Source organism: Hyperoodon ampullatus, assembly GCF_949752795.1.
Source record: "Hyperoodon ampullatus genome assembly, chromosome: 14".
In the NCBI taxonomy this organism is placed as follows: domain Eukaryota; kingdom Metazoa; phylum Chordata; class Mammalia; order Artiodactyla; family Ziphiidae; genus Hyperoodon; species Hyperoodon ampullatus.
The window spans coordinates 51,441,786-51,459,417 of record NC_136927.1 but is presented as its reverse complement, the minus strand read 5'-3'; the positions used below and the strand labels follow the sequence as shown (position 1 = coordinate 51,459,417).

The 17,632-nt window shown below is 55.7% G+C and overlaps 1 protein-coding gene across 1 annotated transcript in view; it reads right to left on the bottom strand.

The window, feature by feature from the left end:
- Positions 1–75: 75 nt before the first annotated feature.
- The window catches only part of POR (cytochrome p450 oxidoreductase), a gene marked incomplete at its 5' end in the record, with an annotated part of 28,382 nt that continues 10,825 nt past the window's right edge, over positions 76–17,632 (bottom strand). Inside the window, 14 exons of the mRNA XM_079718670.1 lie at positions 76–586; positions 686–771; positions 853–998; positions 1,082–1,352; positions 1,700–1,849; positions 2,005–2,186; positions 4,070–4,188; positions 4,295–4,411; positions 5,428–5,526; positions 5,913–6,002; positions 6,403–6,527; positions 7,008–7,157; positions 8,732–8,860; positions 12,463–12,511. Coding sequence (XP_079574796.1) covers positions 442–586; positions 686–771; positions 853–998; positions 1,082–1,352; positions 1,700–1,849; positions 2,005–2,186; positions 4,070–4,188; positions 4,295–4,411; positions 5,428–5,526; positions 5,913–6,002; positions 6,403–6,527; positions 7,008–7,157; positions 8,732–8,860; positions 12,463–12,511 — 1,858 coding nt within the window. The 3' untranslated portion in view covers positions 76–441. The remainder of the gene's footprint in view (positions 587–685; positions 772–852; positions 999–1,081; positions 1,353–1,699; positions 1,850–2,004; positions 2,187–4,069; positions 4,189–4,294; positions 4,412–5,427; positions 5,527–5,912; positions 6,003–6,402; positions 6,528–7,007; positions 7,158–8,731; positions 8,861–12,462; positions 12,512–17,632) is intronic.

Below are 17,632 nucleotides of genomic sequence, written 5' to 3'. Positions count from 1 at the left end.
CTGAGGTCTCTCTGGGGTCCGAGTTAAGGAGACCCAGGTGGAGACCCCAGATCTATGCAAGCAATACCAGGCAAATACTGAAAACAGAACTTTATTCCAAGGGCCAGAGGTTATTTAAAATTATTTACACTCATTGAAAATCACGGGGAGGGGCCAGGCCCCACTCAGCTGAGAGGAGGAGCCCCTTCTGTTCAGCCACCGAGGGCCCGAGGTGTTCACGGAACATCAGCCCCGTCACCCTTAGCCACGCCCCCTGGGGCCGGCGGGTCCGAGGGTACGTCTCAGGCCTGGAGCAGTCTCTGTCAGTCACTGGGCCTGCCTCCTGTGGCAGGGCCCAGCAGAACCCACCTAGGCGACTGGCAGAAGGGAGTGCGGAAAGTGATTACATGGGGGAGGGAGTCTAGGGCGTGCGGAGCAGAGCAAGGCGGGGCCGGGCGGCTCCTAGCTCCACACGTCCAGGGAGTAGCGGCCCTTGGTCATCAGCCTCTTGACATAGTCCACAGCCTGGGTGTGCTCCATGGCCCCCTGCTCGGCCACGATGTCGTAGAAGGTGTTCTGCACGTCCCTCGCCATGTTCCGAGCGTCCCTGGGGGCGGGAAGGAGGTGGTGCTGGGCCCGGGCAGGGGCCCCCCTCCCCCCACGGGCAGGTAGGCCCTGTCCCCGCCCCGCCGCCGCCCTCACTCACCCACAGACGTAGATGTGGGCGCCCCCATCGTGGATCAGCTTCCACAGGTGCTCCTTGTCCCTCTTCAGCAAGTGCTGCACATAGACCTGGGGGTGGGGAGGGGGGCGCCTGTGAGGAGGGCTGGTCACAGCGCCCTCCGCCCCGCGGGGGCCTGCCCGGGGCCTCACCTTCTGGGGCTGTTCCCGGGAGAAGGCCACGTTGAGCTGGGTGAGGGCGCCGTCCTGGTGGAACCGGGCCAGCTCCTCGCGGTACAGGTAGTCCTCGTCAGAGCGGCGGCAGCCGTAGTAGAGCAGCGTCTCCCCCACCTCCTTGCCTGGGGCAGCAGCAGTCAGGGGGATGGGGAACGCCAGTCCCAGCCCCGCTGCCCGCCCGCCCGCCCAGGGCCCGTACACTCACCCTGCTGCCTCAGCCAGGCCCGCTCCTGGATGAAGCCTATGAAGGGGGCAACCCCGGTGCCGGGGCCCACCATGATGACCGGCACGGTGGCCTTGAAGGGCAGGCGGAACTGGGACTTCCGCACGAACATGGGCACCAGGGCCCTGCGACCGTTCTCTCCAGAGGGCTCCTTGGCCCGCAGCCAGCTGGTGGCCACGCCCTTGTTAATGCGGCCAGACTGGGTTTCATACTCCACAGCCACCGCACAGATGTGCACGGAGTTGGGGTGGACCTGGCGGGGCGGCAGGGTCGGAGTGAGTGTGGCGATGCTGGAGGCCCCCTCCCTCCTGCCAACCACCCTGCCGCGGGGGTCCCTGCTCAGCGCCTCTTTACACCCTTTGCGGCGCCCAAACCTGTTTAAAGGCCCCTTCCTGGCAGCTCTCCTGACTGGCTCTCAGCACTGGGGCCGGAGAGCAGTTTGCAGTCTTACAGTCCAGCCTACTAGACACACAGCCCAGGAGTGTCGAGTGAACTGCCCTGGGCACGGGGGGCAGAGCTGGGGCTGTAGCCCAGGGACCCCGGCCCCTCGAAGGAGCCAACGCTATGTCTCCTATAAGCGGACAGGCCTGGAGCCCACACCTTGGAGGACGAGGCGATGGAGTAGTAGCGGGCCTGGAGACGAGGCAGCAGCTCACACAAGTGGTCGATGGGGGGCCGCAGGGACGAGTAGTCCTGCAAGATGGCCAGGATGTGCCTTCGAGCCTCCACCACCCAGCTCAGGTACAGCTCCTGGGGAGATGCAGATGTAGGTGAGACACGGGGACCTAGGGCACAGGGCTTAAGTTGGGCCCAGGCAGCTTGGGGAATGCCTGGGGGTGCTGGCTGGGAGCTGCGGTGCAGGGCTGAGGCGGTGGCGGGCGCTGGGGTGCGAGTGGCAGGCCTACCTTGCCCTCGCCCGAGGAGGAGACCATCTTGCGCAGCTGCTCCTGCTCCGAGGGCTCTGAGGCGTACTGGGCCAGCTCGTAGAGCACGTTGGTGCGGGGCGGGTTGGTGATATCCAGGTAGTAGGTGAGGGCCGTGCGGTAGGAGGTGGGGCAGGGAAATGGGTGCTTCTTATTGGAGTCTTCTGTAAGGAGAGGGCAGGCAGGGTTCGGGGTTAGTGGCCGCCCCCCGGGATGGGCAGGGTGCCACGGGACGGGGTGGGCAAAGCCTCAGGCCTCCTTTCAGGAAGCAGGCAGCCCAGGGAGCACTGGAAGCAAGACCAGCTCTTTCTGGTCCTTCCTTGACTTTGGGGGCAAAGCCTCAGGCTTCGGCCACCCTCAAGCTTCACGCTGGACAGGTAGTCTTCATCAGAGGCAGGATATTGCCAGGGTAGCCCTGGCAGTCACTGTCCCCACCCAGGAGAATCAGCCCTTTCGGGGACCCTTCCCCTGCCAAGAGCTGCTCAGAGAGGGCTGCAGAGGGGGAGCTCCCCAAGTGTGTCCTGCCTGCCTGTGGGCTGGACCTGGTCCACTGTGGCGGGGGACTCCAGGCTCATGACTGTGCGATGCCAATACCAGGCCTTCAGCTGTGACAGTAGAGCCCCCTCCAGGTCAGTTTTTATGCTTGGACACACGTGGAGGTCTGTGCATGTGTCACCCAAGGGCCAAGCTCTGGGGGCAGCATCCTGTACACTCAGGGGCAGCTGCTGGCACAGACCCCCCGCCAGCCCTTGCCAGGGGCCTTCCACTACCACAGTCAACAGGCTGGCTTTACTGACAGCTCCCCACAAGCAGGCTAGAGCTGGACTGGACCCAGGAGCAACTCCATCTCTTAGAGGCATGACTGCAGGGGTGTTTATTCCTGTGCACAAATGAGCCCCGTGGAACCACGAGGCTGCCGAGCCACATGGAGAGGAGAGGGCCTGGCCCGGGACGGCTCAGCCTTTAGGAGTTTGGGTCTATTTTTGGGAGGGGTTTGAACTTGGTACTGAAGTATGACCGACGTACAGTGTACGAGTCACAGTGCAATGCTTGATGGATTTTCATGAACTGAAAGTCCTCGTGTACCCAGCACCCACATCAAGCAGCAGGTGTTCCCTGCACCCAGGCACCCTCTTGTGTAAGCCCAGAAACCAGGGCTCAGGCCTTGCACTACAGGGGCAGGTGTGGGCACTTCCTCTACAGCCCCACTTCTGCCTCTAGTTCGGAGCCTCTGCAGCCCTCTCTCCAAGCAGCTCTTGGCAGTGAACGGCTCTTCACAGGGGCCCAGAGTCTCCTGGGGGAGAGTGAGCACCAACACCCCTCCTGACCCCCAGCAAGGTCCTGCCTCAGATGGCACAAGAGACATGCCCCCCAGTGCAAGAAAGGCCCACGCGTGCACTACCGTGAGTCCACTGCCGGCACAGCGAATTCTGATATAAATCAGCCCCCTTTCACGCAGCTCCTCTCAAGGCTGACTCGAGCTGCTGAGAAGGAGCAGCCCAGGCCCAGGTCACTGAGGACAAGAGTGAGCGGGGCAGGGCCAGGCCGAGCTGGGCCCCAGGTCAGTGGACAGTGGGGGCACTGGGGGCATTCACAGGCCGGGCAGCCCTGCCCCACGGTAGTGCCCCCTGCACTCTGAGCACCCTGAATGGACCTGGAGGGCTGTCAGGATTGTTGACTCGGATCCCTGGGTTCACAGGTGAGGAGACCCTGGAGCCAGAGAGGGCCTTCAGTGGCCAGTTGTGGCTCTCTTCCCTGTAGGACACAGGCTGGCTCTGTCTCCAGGCACCCACACTCCCTCAAGGGAATATGGCAGTGAAGGGATGGGGGAACCCCAAAAGGGAGAGCGCCAGACCCTGCAGCTCCCTTTTCCCCCGACCCTGAGTTTGTTCTACAACCTGTAACTGGGGTCTTGGTTATGAGGGCTTCTAGGGCACCAGGCTTTAGGCCTAAGCAGAAGTTCAACCTATGGACCTTGCCAAGGGGCCCATTCCCACCAGCCACCTCAGGCCCAGGTAGGTAGGGAGGCCTGGATCCCAGGACTCACCGTCAAGATTGTTCAGGGACATGATAACGTCCAGGTCAGCACCCAGGATCTCGCCGAGCTGGTTGACCAGGGCAGAGTCGTTGGCTGGGTAAACAGCCACGTGGTCCCCAGATTCATACCTGGGGGAGATGCGAGGCTCAGGAGGAGGGTGGAAGACAGCTCTGCACCCAAACAGGAGGCCTGGGTGAAAGGTTTGAGGGGGTGGGGGGTGGCAGCAGCTGATACCTGATTTTGGAGTCTGAGATGTCTAATTCCAGGTGCATGAGGTGTCGCTCGGTTCCCTGGTTCAGCTTCCGGTTGGTGGTGACGACAGCCAAGAAGGGGTTCTTGGCGTCGAAGGGGCTGGGTGGGGAGAGCAGCTCAGTGACTGGCCAGGCCTTCAGTCTGAATCTTCCCACCCCAAGGGACACTTCTGGCCACACAGGACACAGGAAACATCAGAGCTGGCCTCCAAGGGTCACGAGGAAACCTTTCCAATTAGGTAATGGGCTTTCCCAGCCTAATCCACAGCGGTGCTCCCGGCATCCCGCAAGGGGGTAGAGCTAGGTTATCAGTGTCCCCATTTACAGACATGGAAACTGAGGCTGGTCCCTAAAAACCTGGGGGACCCTCCACACTCTGTACACGTTGGTGAGCAGAGCGCAAGGAGGGCCAGGCCCTTGAAGGTGGCTCCCAAGGTGGAAGGGGCTTGGGTTCCGAGTGACTGTGGAGCAAAGCCCCCCTCTGCCCACGGGCCCAGGACTGTATGTGAACAGGAGAGAGGCTTTCACTCTGTGAAGCCACTGAAATGTTGGGCTTTCTGGCTACAGCTGCAGCAGGGCTGCTGGTCTCAAAGCCTGGTGGTTCTAGCCTGGTGGTTTCCTGGGTGGCTCCAGCAGGATTCTGGGTGGCACCCAGGGGCCCTAGAGAGGAACACTGTGTTTCTGGACAAAACGTCCAGACATCGAGGCAGATTTTAAGGAAGCGAGCCCTTTTGCCCAAGTTCCACCCAGACCCAGAGCTGAACTCACCGTCCTGGTCCAGGGACTGGTGGGTACCCCCCACCCCAGGATATTTACAGGGCAAATGAAGTACAAGCTGAGCAAGGGCCAGTCCCCTCAAGGCCATGCCCTGGGCGGAGGGACTGCTGGGAGCGGAGGGGAGGGGTCCCCAGGGCCCCGGGCTCAGAGCAGCCTCCCATCTCTGCTCCAGGCCTCACGCCCTCCTGTGCGGTGGAGTGAAAACATAGGTGCCCTCACCCAGGCCTACTCCTGGATGTGGGGGTAAGGAAGCCCCACAGGACAGGGCCTGGGAGGACAGGCCCTGCGGGGACGCATGGGACGGGCAGCTGTCCGGCCCCAGCCACGCTCTCTACTCACGGTTTCTGGTTCTCGTAGCTCTTCAGGCGGCCCATTTCGCCCATGTACACCTTGGCCGCGTCTATGTCTGTGTGGACCACAAGCTCATACTGGCGAATGCTGCAAAGGGGAGACGCAGGGTGAGGCCGGGGGCCGGGAGGGGGCCGGGTCCCAAGCAGGGAGTGAGGCTGTGAGGCGATGGGACGTGCAGCGAGGGCTGTGGGGCCAGACGTGACCCACGAGGAAGGAGACGCGCGAGTGTGGGAGGCAGGAGGGACCAGCTCGCGCTCGGAGGGCGGGGCGGCCCGTCAGCAGGCCCGAGGCTCTGCCCTGAGGAGGCCAGGAAGCCCGCCCTGACCGTCACCTGCAGGCACAGCCCAAGCGCTTGGGCCTGCACCCCTCCCACACCCTGGCGGAGCCTCCTCCAGCCCCACCACACCCGCCAGGCCAGTCCCCCCACCTCGGCAGGCAGCACCCGAGGCCCCGGCCCACCTGCGCACACTCACCTGGACTCCTCTCCAGTGGCTTCCACCCCTAAGTGCTCGCACACGGCCGGCCAGAACTGCTCTCGCCACGTGATGAAGTCCTCCTCCAGGCTGGGGACGAGAGGGGATGAGCCAGGCTCCAGATGGGGCTGCAGGGAGAGCTCGGACTCTCTGTCCCATCACCCCTCCAAGCTGGAGGGTTCATTTCACACCAGCCCGCCCAGTGATGTAACCCAGGGCGTCAGGAAGCGTCCAGAGGGCCTGTAGTAACCCCGGGAAGCCCCATCTGAGCCGGGTGAGCTGGAGGGTGTGGGTGAGCAAAGAAGGTGGGGACTGGTGATGTGGGGGGATGGCCTTCCCTCCCCTGTGGTGAGGCGGGTCACAGAGTTGCGCTGACATCACGGCCCCGCCCTCCCCTCCTGTGCCCCGGCCAGCCCTAACCTGTGGCTCCTGACACACAACAGCCCAGGGGGGCGTGCAAAGGCGGGGGCCCTGGAGGGGGGTCACTCACTTCCCGTCGTCGTCGCCCAGCCCCAGATCAAAGATCCGCTGGGCCCCGAGCTGCTCCAGCCGCTTGTCCACATACTTGCCCATGGCGTTGAAGTGCTCATAGGTCTTGTTCCCAAGGCCAAACACCTGTGTGGATGAGGGGCCAGTGGTCAGCGGTCCCTGCCAGACACCTTGCACTGTAAGGCCCCAGAGGTGGCTTTGTTTTGCTGACCTGCAGTCCAGGCCCCTCCTCAACCACCTTGGTCTTGACCCTGGCGGCAGCAGGGGGTCCACCCCGCCCATTCAAGATTCTCCTTGCCCAGGCGAAGCTTGGTCAGCCCCCCGCCCTTTTCTTGCCTTCAGTCTCCAGTAGCACATGTTCCCGAGCAAAGTGGGGCTGGGACATGGGAGGGGGAGCTCTTGGGCCGGGCCCAGGCGGAAGACAAGGTCGCCCCATGAGCGGCCTTCCTGGGACTCCCTGCCACGAGCTCCCTACCAGGCCCTCAGCTCGAAGCCCCTGTCCTGGCACCTGGGCCTGCCCTAGCTGATCAAACGAGGTGAGAACTGGAGGAGTTCCTCTTGGACACGGGGTTCCGGAGGTTGCGTAAGCCCACATGGGTGACTCACCGCGTACTTGACCCCAGAGAGGTCCACGTCCGTCTCCTGGAGCCAGTCGTAGAAGTCCTGGGCATTGTCAGTGGGGTCCCCCTCGCCGTAGGTGGCCATGCAGAACACTGCCAGCGCGTTCTCAATCTCTGACAGGCTGCTCAGGTCGCCCTGGGGAGACAAAGGCAGGGCCAGGCCCAGCAACCAAGACTAAGCCTGCTCCCAACAGGGGTGCAGATGGGCGAGTCAAGTGTTCAGGTGGACGGGGTGCATTTCAAGAGCAAAGGGAACAGCAGGCCCAGAAGAGCACAGGTGAGGGCCTGGGGTGTTGACAGAAGTATGCTGGGTTCCAGGCCACGGGCTGGCACTTGGAACATGGTGCCCTGGGCCACCTCCGGAGAACCTCATCATCCCACAAAGTCCCTGGGGCACGGGAGGACCTGGGCTCGCGCTAATTCCTAACCAACTGTCCACCAACTCGAAACCCAGGTCCTAAGACAGATGGGTAGTGGTGCTTGTCCCCAAGACCAAAGGCAGGGGCGTGGAGTAGGTGGGGGATGGTTCGGTTTGGGAGATGGAGTGGCACGTGTGGGAAGCAGCTGGCCCTCAGAAGAGAGCGGGTCTAAGGGAAGGTTCATTTATCGTGGTGCTGGAGCAGCAAGAGCCCGACACTGCCTCCCCCGCCCCGATGTCTGGCAACGACCCTTCAGGGGAGAAGCAGGAAGGCAACTCCCTGGGGCACCTTCCCAGGACTGCCTGCTCCCTGCCAGCCCTGCCCCTCCTGGGTGCCTAAGGACCACTCCCCACTTCCCTGTCCACTGAGTCCAACTGGGGCCGCTGGCCTGGCTGTCTCAGAAACAGGCAAGCAGACTGCTGGAAGTTTCCTGCCCTTTGGAGAGCCACGACTGGCGAAAGAGCCGGCGCATAGAGGAGAGATAGCAAGGTGAGCGGGTCCCCTCCGCCCTCAGAGGCAGGCTGGGTGCAGCTGGGGCCAGGAAGTGGGGACTGTGTCCTGCAGACAGTCCTGTGTTGGCCCGGAGGAGCCACGTGCCAACGATGGTTGACAGGAGAAGGCGGGGATCCTGCAGCTCCAGATGGGGGCCCTTCCCTCAGTTCCTGGGCTCTCTTGGGCCCTCCCCAAGCCCACACATGCGAGTTTACAGCCTCATTTCAAAGCCCAGCTGAAGGGTTCCTGGAGATGGCCCACACAACACCCTCACTGCCTCTCTGTAGACGAGTCAAGGAAGGCCTTCGGTGGGTGCTCGCTCAGGGTCACATGGGCAGTCGGGGCAGAGCGGCACTAGAGCCCAGACCCCCCTACTCCTCGGTCCAGCTCCCCTGGAACTGCAGTTCTCGGGTGGGGGTTGAGGGGAGATGAGAAACAGTTCCTCTCCTGACTTGCTGAGACCCTTTTCATCTTTTAAGCCACAACCAATCCACTAGGTGCCCGAGTCGCTTCTGCTGGCACCTGTCCAGCACTTGCAAAGCCTGCAGCGTGGAGAGCTTGGAAGGCTGAGCGTGAGCACTGCTGAGAGCGCATATGCGCACACCTGGGCCAGGTGTTCTTAATGTCCTTAAAACTGGGGCCACCTGGCTGCTGGAACAGATGACAAGAGACCCCTATTCCTGTCTGTCCCTTTGGCTAACTCAGCCCTTTAAGCGTCTCCACGATCCAGACGTGACTTCCTTAATGCCCTGGACTGCACTGCATGGGAGGAAGGGGGCAGGGCGCGGCGAGAGCTCACCAGGTCATACTCCTCCGGGTCTGCCGCCATGCCCCGCATCCCGTAGCGATGGGCGTCCTTGGACAAGCGGTTGGCAAACTCCTCGGCGGTCCCCGTCTGGGAGCCGTAGAACACGACGATGTTCCTGCCCTAGGGATGGCCAGACACGCAGGATCAGTGAGGGGCCAAGAGCCACAGGCTTCACTGGAGGCTCTAGGTGACCACAGGGGCAGGCAGGTCCCTCAAGGGCACCCTCTTTCCTGCCTCCTTCAGGTCCTTTCTAAGTCGCTCTGGGGCTAGCATCTCACTGCCACAGCCACTGCAGCGGATGGGGTCAGAGGCCACCGAGCTGACTTCAGCTGGAGCCATCAAGATAATCCTACACACACAAGCTGCTCAAAATCACACCGTGGGCATATTTTTAAAGGACATGTGTAAAAATGCAAAAATGACGTTCAGTAAAAAAAAAAAACAACAAAAAAGTGGTCAAAGACTATGTATAGCATAATCCCATTTTGTTACATATCCACTCCACATATGTGTGTGTTTATACATATAAATGCACAGGGAAAAAGAATGGTGTGAAATATACCAAGAGTCTTTAAATGGGGAATCATGGGTGAGTTTTTCTGGATGTTTACAAAAGTAATGCATATGCTTTATAAAAATCTAGACAATGGGGAAAGGTACCATAACTGGCTCACAGGCTCTTCATCCCACCCTCCTCCTACTGTGCCCACTGCAGCAGCTCTGGAAAAGCTGGAACTCCATCCCCCAGACTCCCTGCAGCCAGGGATGCAGCAAATTAGGTCCAGCCAACTAGATGTGCTTTGCAAGATCTGGAAGGTGGAAGCAAGGCACAGGCCACCTCCCCAGTCCCTTTCTGTAGACATGAGGTTTTTCTGCGGCAGCCTTCCAGTGCCCAAAATGCCTAGAGGGGTCTCTGGCCTGACACAGAGCCCTGACAGGTACAAATGACAAAATAGAACGGAGGGACTACAATTGCTGTGAAGTGTTCTCATACCTTTTACATTTCCTGAATTTTCTACAAATCATTTAAAAAGGTATTTTAACATAATGCTTATGATGTCAAGGGAGCAAAACAGGATATAAAACAGTAGCTAAATATTTATGGTAGCATCAAAATATATAAAGTACCTAGAAATAAGCCATACAAGAAACATCTGAGACGCTACCGAGTGATAAAGGACTCAACCAGATGGTAAGGCACTCTGATTTTTTTTTTTTTTTTTTTTTTTTTTTTTTTTTTGCTGTACGCGGGCCTCTCACCGCTGTGGCCTCTCCCGTTGCAGAGCACAGGCTCCGGACACACAGGCTCCGCGGCCATGGCTCGCGGGCCCAGCCGCTCCGCGGCATGTGGGATCTTCCGGGATCGGGGCACGAACCCGTGTCCCCTGCATCGGCAGGCGGACTCTCAACCACTGCGCCACCAGGGAAGCCCAAGGCACTCTGATTTTGCACAGGAAAACTCAATGTACAAGATGTCAGTTCTCCCTCTATCAGTACAGAAATGTAACACAATCCTAATAAAAACTTGAACAGCTCTTTTTTCATCAACAATTTGATCCTAAAAATCCTGTGGAAAAATAAGTGCGAATCCATCCACTGGAACATCATTTGGCAATAAAAAGGAATGAAGTGCTGACACATGCTACAGCATGGATGTACCTTGAAGATGTTAGGCTAAGTGAAAGATGCCACAAAAGGCCATATACTGTATGATTCCACTTACATGAAATGTCCAGTTGCCATATAGGCAACTCTATAGAGACAAAAAGTAGATGAATAGTTGCTTAGGGCTCAGGGTGGGGGAATGGGGAGTGACTACTAATGGGCATAGGGTTTCTTTTGGGGATGATGAAAATGTCTTAAAAACTGGGAATATACTAAAAATCACTGATGTGTAAACTTTAAATTGGAGAACTGTATGGAATATGAATTATATCTCAATAAAACTGTTACCTAAAATAAATGAATATGTATGAAGTAACATCCAGGAAAACTGAAAAATAAGAGTGATGGCGGGGGGAGGAAGTGCCTAGTGCTACAGATATTAAAACAAGTTATAATAATTACACAAACAATGTTATAATAATTAAACAGTATGATATTGTTTATACACAGACAGCTAGATCAAAGTATCAGAATAGGAAAATACAGAACTACATTCAAATACCCATGGGAATTACATTTATGATAAAACTAGTGGGGAAAAGATGGACTTTATTACACGAAATTGAGAGAGCTGTGTAAAAAATTGTTGGACCCATACCTTACATCTTACACCAGGATAAATTCCCAACAGACTGAATTTTAAATATGGAAAACAAAATCATAAAAATACTAGAAAAAAATATGGAAGAATTCCTTTATCTCTTTAGAGTGGGGAAGCCTTTCAAATGATGACTCAAAGTCCAGAAGTCACAGAATAGTTAAATGGACGAAGGAACTTTAACATGGCAAAACGAACAAGCAAACACACAATAAGCCGAATGATACATAAACTGTTAGCTGGGAAAAATATTAACTCATATCACAGACGAGGGGTTAATCACCCTAATAAGTTTAAGGAGTTCCTTGAGAAAGATCAATCGCAACAGAAAAGTGGGCAAAAGATTTGAACAGAGAATCTGTAAAAAAAAAAAAAAAGAGAAAAGAAATGCCAGCATAACATGAAAATTTGCTTAAACTCATTCATAGGAAAAATGCAAATTAGAACTCCACAGAAATATCTTTTTTGTAACCTAGAAAACTGGCAAAATCCCAAACTTTGATAGTAGACTGTCTGCAAGGCTGTGGGGAACAGGTGTTCTCACACTGCTAGTGACGGTCCCGCGGCGTGACCTCTACGGGGGTGGGGCACAATCTGGCAGTTTCTATCACAAATGCATATATCTTTTGATCCAAAAATTCCACTTCTGGGATTTTACTGTATTTGCAAATATGCAAACTGATCTACACAGTCACAGCAGCACTATCTGTAAGAGCTAAAGATTAGAAATATTCCAAACGCCCATCAACAAGGCAGTGTTAAATTATAGTACTTGTGGCCACACATGGAATCATCACGCAACTATAACAAAGAATGCGGGAGGTATCTTTGAATTGTTGTGAAAGGAGCTCCAAGACATACCATTAAGTGGGAAAAAAATGAAGGTCTATAGAAGTGTATGTAATATGCCACCTTTTGTGTTTAAAAAGTATAAAAGTCTGTATTTGTTTTTATTATATGTGCGTAAAGAAGCTCTAGAAGGATCTATAAAATACTAAGGACAGTGATGGGTGACAGGGATAGGAGAGAAGCTTTCCACTACATAGTTTATGTTTTGGATTTTAACCATGTGAATGAAGCACCTGGTCATAAAATTCAACACTTAAATAAAAATCAAACAGATAAAATTGTAGCTGTGCTAGGATCACAGCTATGTGAGGTTTACATATGCTCACGGACACAGCCTGGTCTGGGAGGGAGGAGATGGGGCGGCATCCGAGTCAGAGGGAGGGTCTGTCTGTTCTTACAGTTTGGTTTGTTCAAGAAGTAAACATTCAAAAAGCGGAGTAAACTGTCCCAGCAACAGCAGAGCAGCCTCGAGGCTCTGGTTAGCCCAGAAAGTACGCACACAGGGAGCTGAGCCGGCTTCCCGCCCGCTTCTCCTCCCGTCCAGTGAAGCTGGCCTTCTGCTGGATGCCCCCGCACACCCACCAGGGCCGAGCACAAAGAGAAAACTCACCGTCTTCTTCATCTTTTCCACGAAGCTGCTGTCTTTGACAGAGGAGGTCCTGAAAAATAAAAGTGTCTGCTGGGCACGGGAGGCACATGGCAGCAGCGAGGGGCATTTCCAGCTCCGCCCGCTCCACTCCGTGGTGCCCCTGCCAGCAGCCGCCTCTGGTCCAGTGCCAGGGCTGGAAGAGGCAGGACCCAGGCTCCGGGGCCTGGTAAGTCCAAATCCAACCTCGCAAATCCAGCCTCACAGGGCCAGGGCTGACCCACCCGGGTACCTGAGAACACGAGAACGAAGGGTCAAGCTCACTCCCCAGCTGCTCACCATCCACAGCCAATGGTCCCCACCTCAAGGCAACCAGGAGTTTCCCAAATAAGATTCTGACCATGCTACTGCCGCGCTCTGAAACCTTCCATGGCTCCCATGACCCACAGGACCAAGGGTGCACAAGTCCCTTCAGAACCTGTCCCAGCCTCGCCTGCCACTCCCCTCCACACACCAGCCCTCCACGATGGTCCTTAGAATTCTGTCAACACCACTGTCTCCGCCCAGAGTGTCCTCACTCCAGTTCCTCACCCGACAGACCCCTGTTCCCCACCAAGGCCCCACGTGAACAGCAAGTCCCTTGAGATTCCCAAGACACGCCCCCCTCCCCCCAGTCCTCCCCTGCCCTGGAGCCACTTTTACTTGCTCCCCTCTCTGTGACCCTGTCACCTTCTAAAGCCCTGAACTGGACCCCATCCCCTCCAGAGAGCAGCACCACTGCCCCGCATGCCCGCCCACTCTCCACCTCCTAGCTCTGGCCTCCTGCCCCTCCCTCTCCACTTCTGGTCCTTTTCCTTCTCTCTGTCCTTGCCCCAGGCCTGCACAGCCATCTAAAGCAAGCCAGTGAGCCTCCCCAGGGACTCTCAGGCCTAAGACAGCAAGGTGATTTACCTCTGGATGGTAAATATTTAGGATGTCTGAAATATGGCCGGTCTGAACCAAGCGACAAATCTGAACACTAAAATACCGTTGTTTCTGTTTAAAATGACACCATCAAGGGAATGAAAGGCAAGCCCCAGCACGGGAGAAGGTGTCTGCAATGTACACGTATCGGACTGATGAGGACTAGGGTTGAGAATATAAGAAATCTCTACAAATCAATCAGAAAAGACACATACTGCGACAGAAATATTGTCAAAAGGCTTGAACGGGTACCTTCTTAAAGAGAGCATCTAAACAGCCAAAGAACATAGGGAAGGGTGCTCGACGTTATTAGATACCAGAGAAAAGGAAGTTAAAACCACAGTGAGATCTATCATACACCCAGTAAGAATGGCTAAAACTGAAAAGACTGACAAGATCTCAAACAGGCGAGGTTGTGGAGCAATGGGAATTCCTACACGCAGCTGGGAGAGGGCGATATGGCACGGCAACTTTGGAACGCGGCTTGGCAGTACCTCCTGTGACTCTACAGCCCAGCAATTCACTCTCTGGTACACGCCCCATAGACTGCATTCATACCCGGGGAATGAGACATACATTCTTTGCTCTTTCCACTGCCTCCTGTGCACAGTAGAGTGTAACAGAGTGAAGTGCCAGCATGCACGTGCGTGTGCGCATGTGCGTGCGTGCGCACACGCACACACACACACACACACACTCATCACAACAGCATGAAGCAATGTCTGTCAGGGCTAGAGGCCTGGAGTCTGTGGAAAAACTTATGTAAGTGAAGGTTTCTTTTTTTTTTTGCGGTACGCGGGCCTCTCACTGCTGTGGCCTCTCCCGTTGCGGAGCACAGGCTCCGGACACGCAGGCTCAGCGGCCATGGCTCACGGGCCCAGCCGCTCCGCGCCATGTGGGATCTTCCCGGACCAGGGCATGAACCCGTGTCCCCTGCATCGGCAGGCGGACTCTCAACCACTGCGCCACCAGGGAAGCCCTGAAGGTTTCTTTTAAGGATGCCCCTGCAAAGCTGTTCAGACAGGTATTTCATAAACATAAGGGTATGAGAAGTTTCATGTCTAAGCCCCCGCTGGGTTTTTCACTAGGTTAGTAGGTGCAGGACTAATGCTATTTTCAGGGTCTTAGCATTAAATAACATCACAGTAGGCCGCAGGGGGAGGTGAGGCCCGGTGCCTGGCTTGGCCACTCCAGCCTCCCTCCTCTGTCCCGAGGTCCCTTCGGTGCAACAGCCCCATGAGGGGCAGCAGGGAGGCAGCGAGGGGCTGGCCACCCAGGCTTTCCCACCCAGCGAGGGCCCAGCTGCACAGGAACCCAGAGCAGGCCATCCCCGACTCCCCATTTATTCTGGCATCCCCGGGCCGGCCCATCCCTAACCTCAGCAGGGCCAGGGCAGGAGCACGAATGAGCAGAGGTGCTCAGGACTGGCCCCATCTTCCCACGCCCAGCTCCAACCTGCACTTCAAAGGGGTCTTGTGTCTAGCATCTTGGCCACATGTCCAACTTCTGCCCGCGTTCAGCCGCAAATGGCCGCGTCTTCACTAACCCTCTAGTTGTGTGCAGACTGAACTACAACACAACCTACAACCCTGTCTGTCTGTCTGAGCACTAACACGGTGTGCTCACCAAGACACACCATTAGGAAAGGAAGCAAGGTGCACGATGACGTGAATTCCACCACTGAGTAGCTTTGAATTCTGAGTCATGAGAATATATTACCCACTAAACATAAAATCAGATGTAAATTTAAACTGATGGTTAAATACCAGCAACCTACACAAATGTTTCTGATGAAAAATCATGAGAAAAAAAGCAGGTACAAAACGAAATGCAATTTCCATTTATAGGAAATGTCCGGAATAGGCAAATCCATAGTGACGGGAGGTGGACTAGTGGTGCCAGGGGCTGGGGGGAGGGGGTGGGGAGTGACAGTGTTTCCCTTTGGGGTGATGAAAGGTTTTGAATTAGGTAGTGGTATGCTTGTACAACACGATGACTGTACTAAAAGCCACTGAATTAAACACTGTGAAATGGTGCAAGCCGTGAATTTTAAGGGGTGTGAATTTCACCTCAATTAAAAAAATGAAAACAAAGTAAATGCATTCAGTTGACACCTAAAAGGGGCCAGGCTTGAGTTTTGGAATATTCACTTATATGGAACTCTTCTTCGTCAATTTCTTGACCGTTGCCAGTTCTCCACGTGTGGACGGGCCACAGCGGACGCTCCAGGAGAAATTTAGACGACGCAAAGCCAAGTGAGAAACAAGCCAGCAAGGTAACCAATGCATCTTCCCTCACACTTGCCCTCTTCTAGGAAAAGCAGAATCTGTGTCCTTAGAAGTGGAACGCACATGATTAATTGTTCATAGAAAAGTGGCCTGAAGAGAAACACACCAGCATCTTAGACAGAGGACACGGGAGCATTAGGATAACGGGTGAGAGGGTTTCCCTAATTTTCCAAATTTTTGTTTTGTTACTTTTATAATTAAAAATACATTTTATATTCAAATACACATTCAGACGTCTGAAGACAGGGGAGAGGCTGAACAGCCTAGTGCCCTGTGACGCACGCTGCTCTGTACCGAACAGCACAGACCATCACCTGACGTTCTTGTCAAATGGGAAAGGCAGGCTACAAAGTAACACAGGTGACACAATCCTGTTTTTGTGTAAAGGCAAGGTACAGAAGGGTAGATGCTGATGTGTTAAGAGCTGTTCTGTCCTCAGGTTGAGCAATTATGAGTTTTTTGTTTCTTTTTCTTGCTAATTTCTATTCCCAACTCCTCCACTCTTCTTTCCTACAATGAAAATGTAAGGCTTTTGTACTAAGAAGATACAAATTACTTGCTATTTTAAGAAACGCTGTGCATGGCTATAGATGGGATTGATTTTGAAGGCTCTGGTGAGGATGACTAGAAGAGCTACACCCTGGGTAGAGACCCACATCAGAGAAGCTATTCTAAGTAAGAGAAAGGGGCCCACCGGTTCAGAATCCACCCCCCTCCACCTTCCAGGTGCTCTGGCCACAATGACCAGCCCGCCATTCCCTGGTTCCGTGTGCCCTTGGACCCACCGCGCCGTGGCCTAGAGCATCCTTCTTCTAACCCTTTGCCACCAACTCCTGCTTATCCCTGAAGACACTCGGCCTAAGCTTCTCTCCAGAGCGCCTTTCCTTGCCGCTCAGACATAAGGTTGTTTGTCACCGTCATCAGTACGTCTTCAGGAACTCCGTCCAGGCACTTGCCTCAGCGTATTCTCATTGCTCAACTTGAGGCCTGGGTTTCACAATCTGGGGGGAGCTATCTGTGTACCTCTTTGCACAGCACAGTGCCCGGCACTCAGCACATGACGTTTTATGGGCTTCTCGGGGGGTCAGTCCTGAGTCTCTGCCAGGCAAAAGGTTGGCTGAGGCGGCCTGGAGGCCTTTGGAGGCTCCCCTACCCACCTGAGAGGGTCTGACGTCAGTAGAAAAGCTCTCTTTTCTCAAAGGGCAGAGGTTTCCACAGAAGCTACATCTGAGCAGATTTGGGGCCTTGCTGAAGAAAGGGACCAGAGGGACCCCACCGCCCAGGGAGCGCCCGGTTGCCCCTTCTCCATCTCCAGGTGACGTGTGCGCTGGGCGGTGCCGAGGGCATGAGACTAAATGAGGCAGCCTCCACCTTCCAAGGGCCCATCGCCAGGCTGGAGAAGGAGCTCAGGAGAATCACGGAGGAAGGGGAGGGGCCACACACCGGGAGCAGAGACTTGGTTCAAATTCTGGTTCTGCCACCAAACGGGCCTGTGACCGGACAAGTCGGGCCTCTTGAGGCCTCGGGTTCCTCTATGGAAAACACTGCATCTCGGCATCTGCAGTCACCCCAGGGTCGCGCTTAGCACCTGGAACTTGTTGAACTCTCGAGGATAAGGAGGGCAGAAGAAAGCTGTCTGTGTCACTCTGTGATTTCAACACGGTGAGGTGTGCGAAGACCAAATGGACGGGGTGGACGCCATGCCACGGGGCTTCTGAGGGAGCAGGCACTGAGGCCGAAGAACCCAGGAAAGGCCTCGTGGAAGAGCTGGGCTCTATTCTCAGAGAGGAAAAGGGCTCCCAGGAGGGAAAGCCGTGGCAGCCGGCAGCCGAGGGGCTGCTGGATGAGACACGAGCAGCGGGTGGGAGCTGAGCTCTGGGGAGGAGGGCTGGGGGGCTGGGGGGCGCCCACGCAGCTGCACAGGGCGGACGATCCGGGCTGGC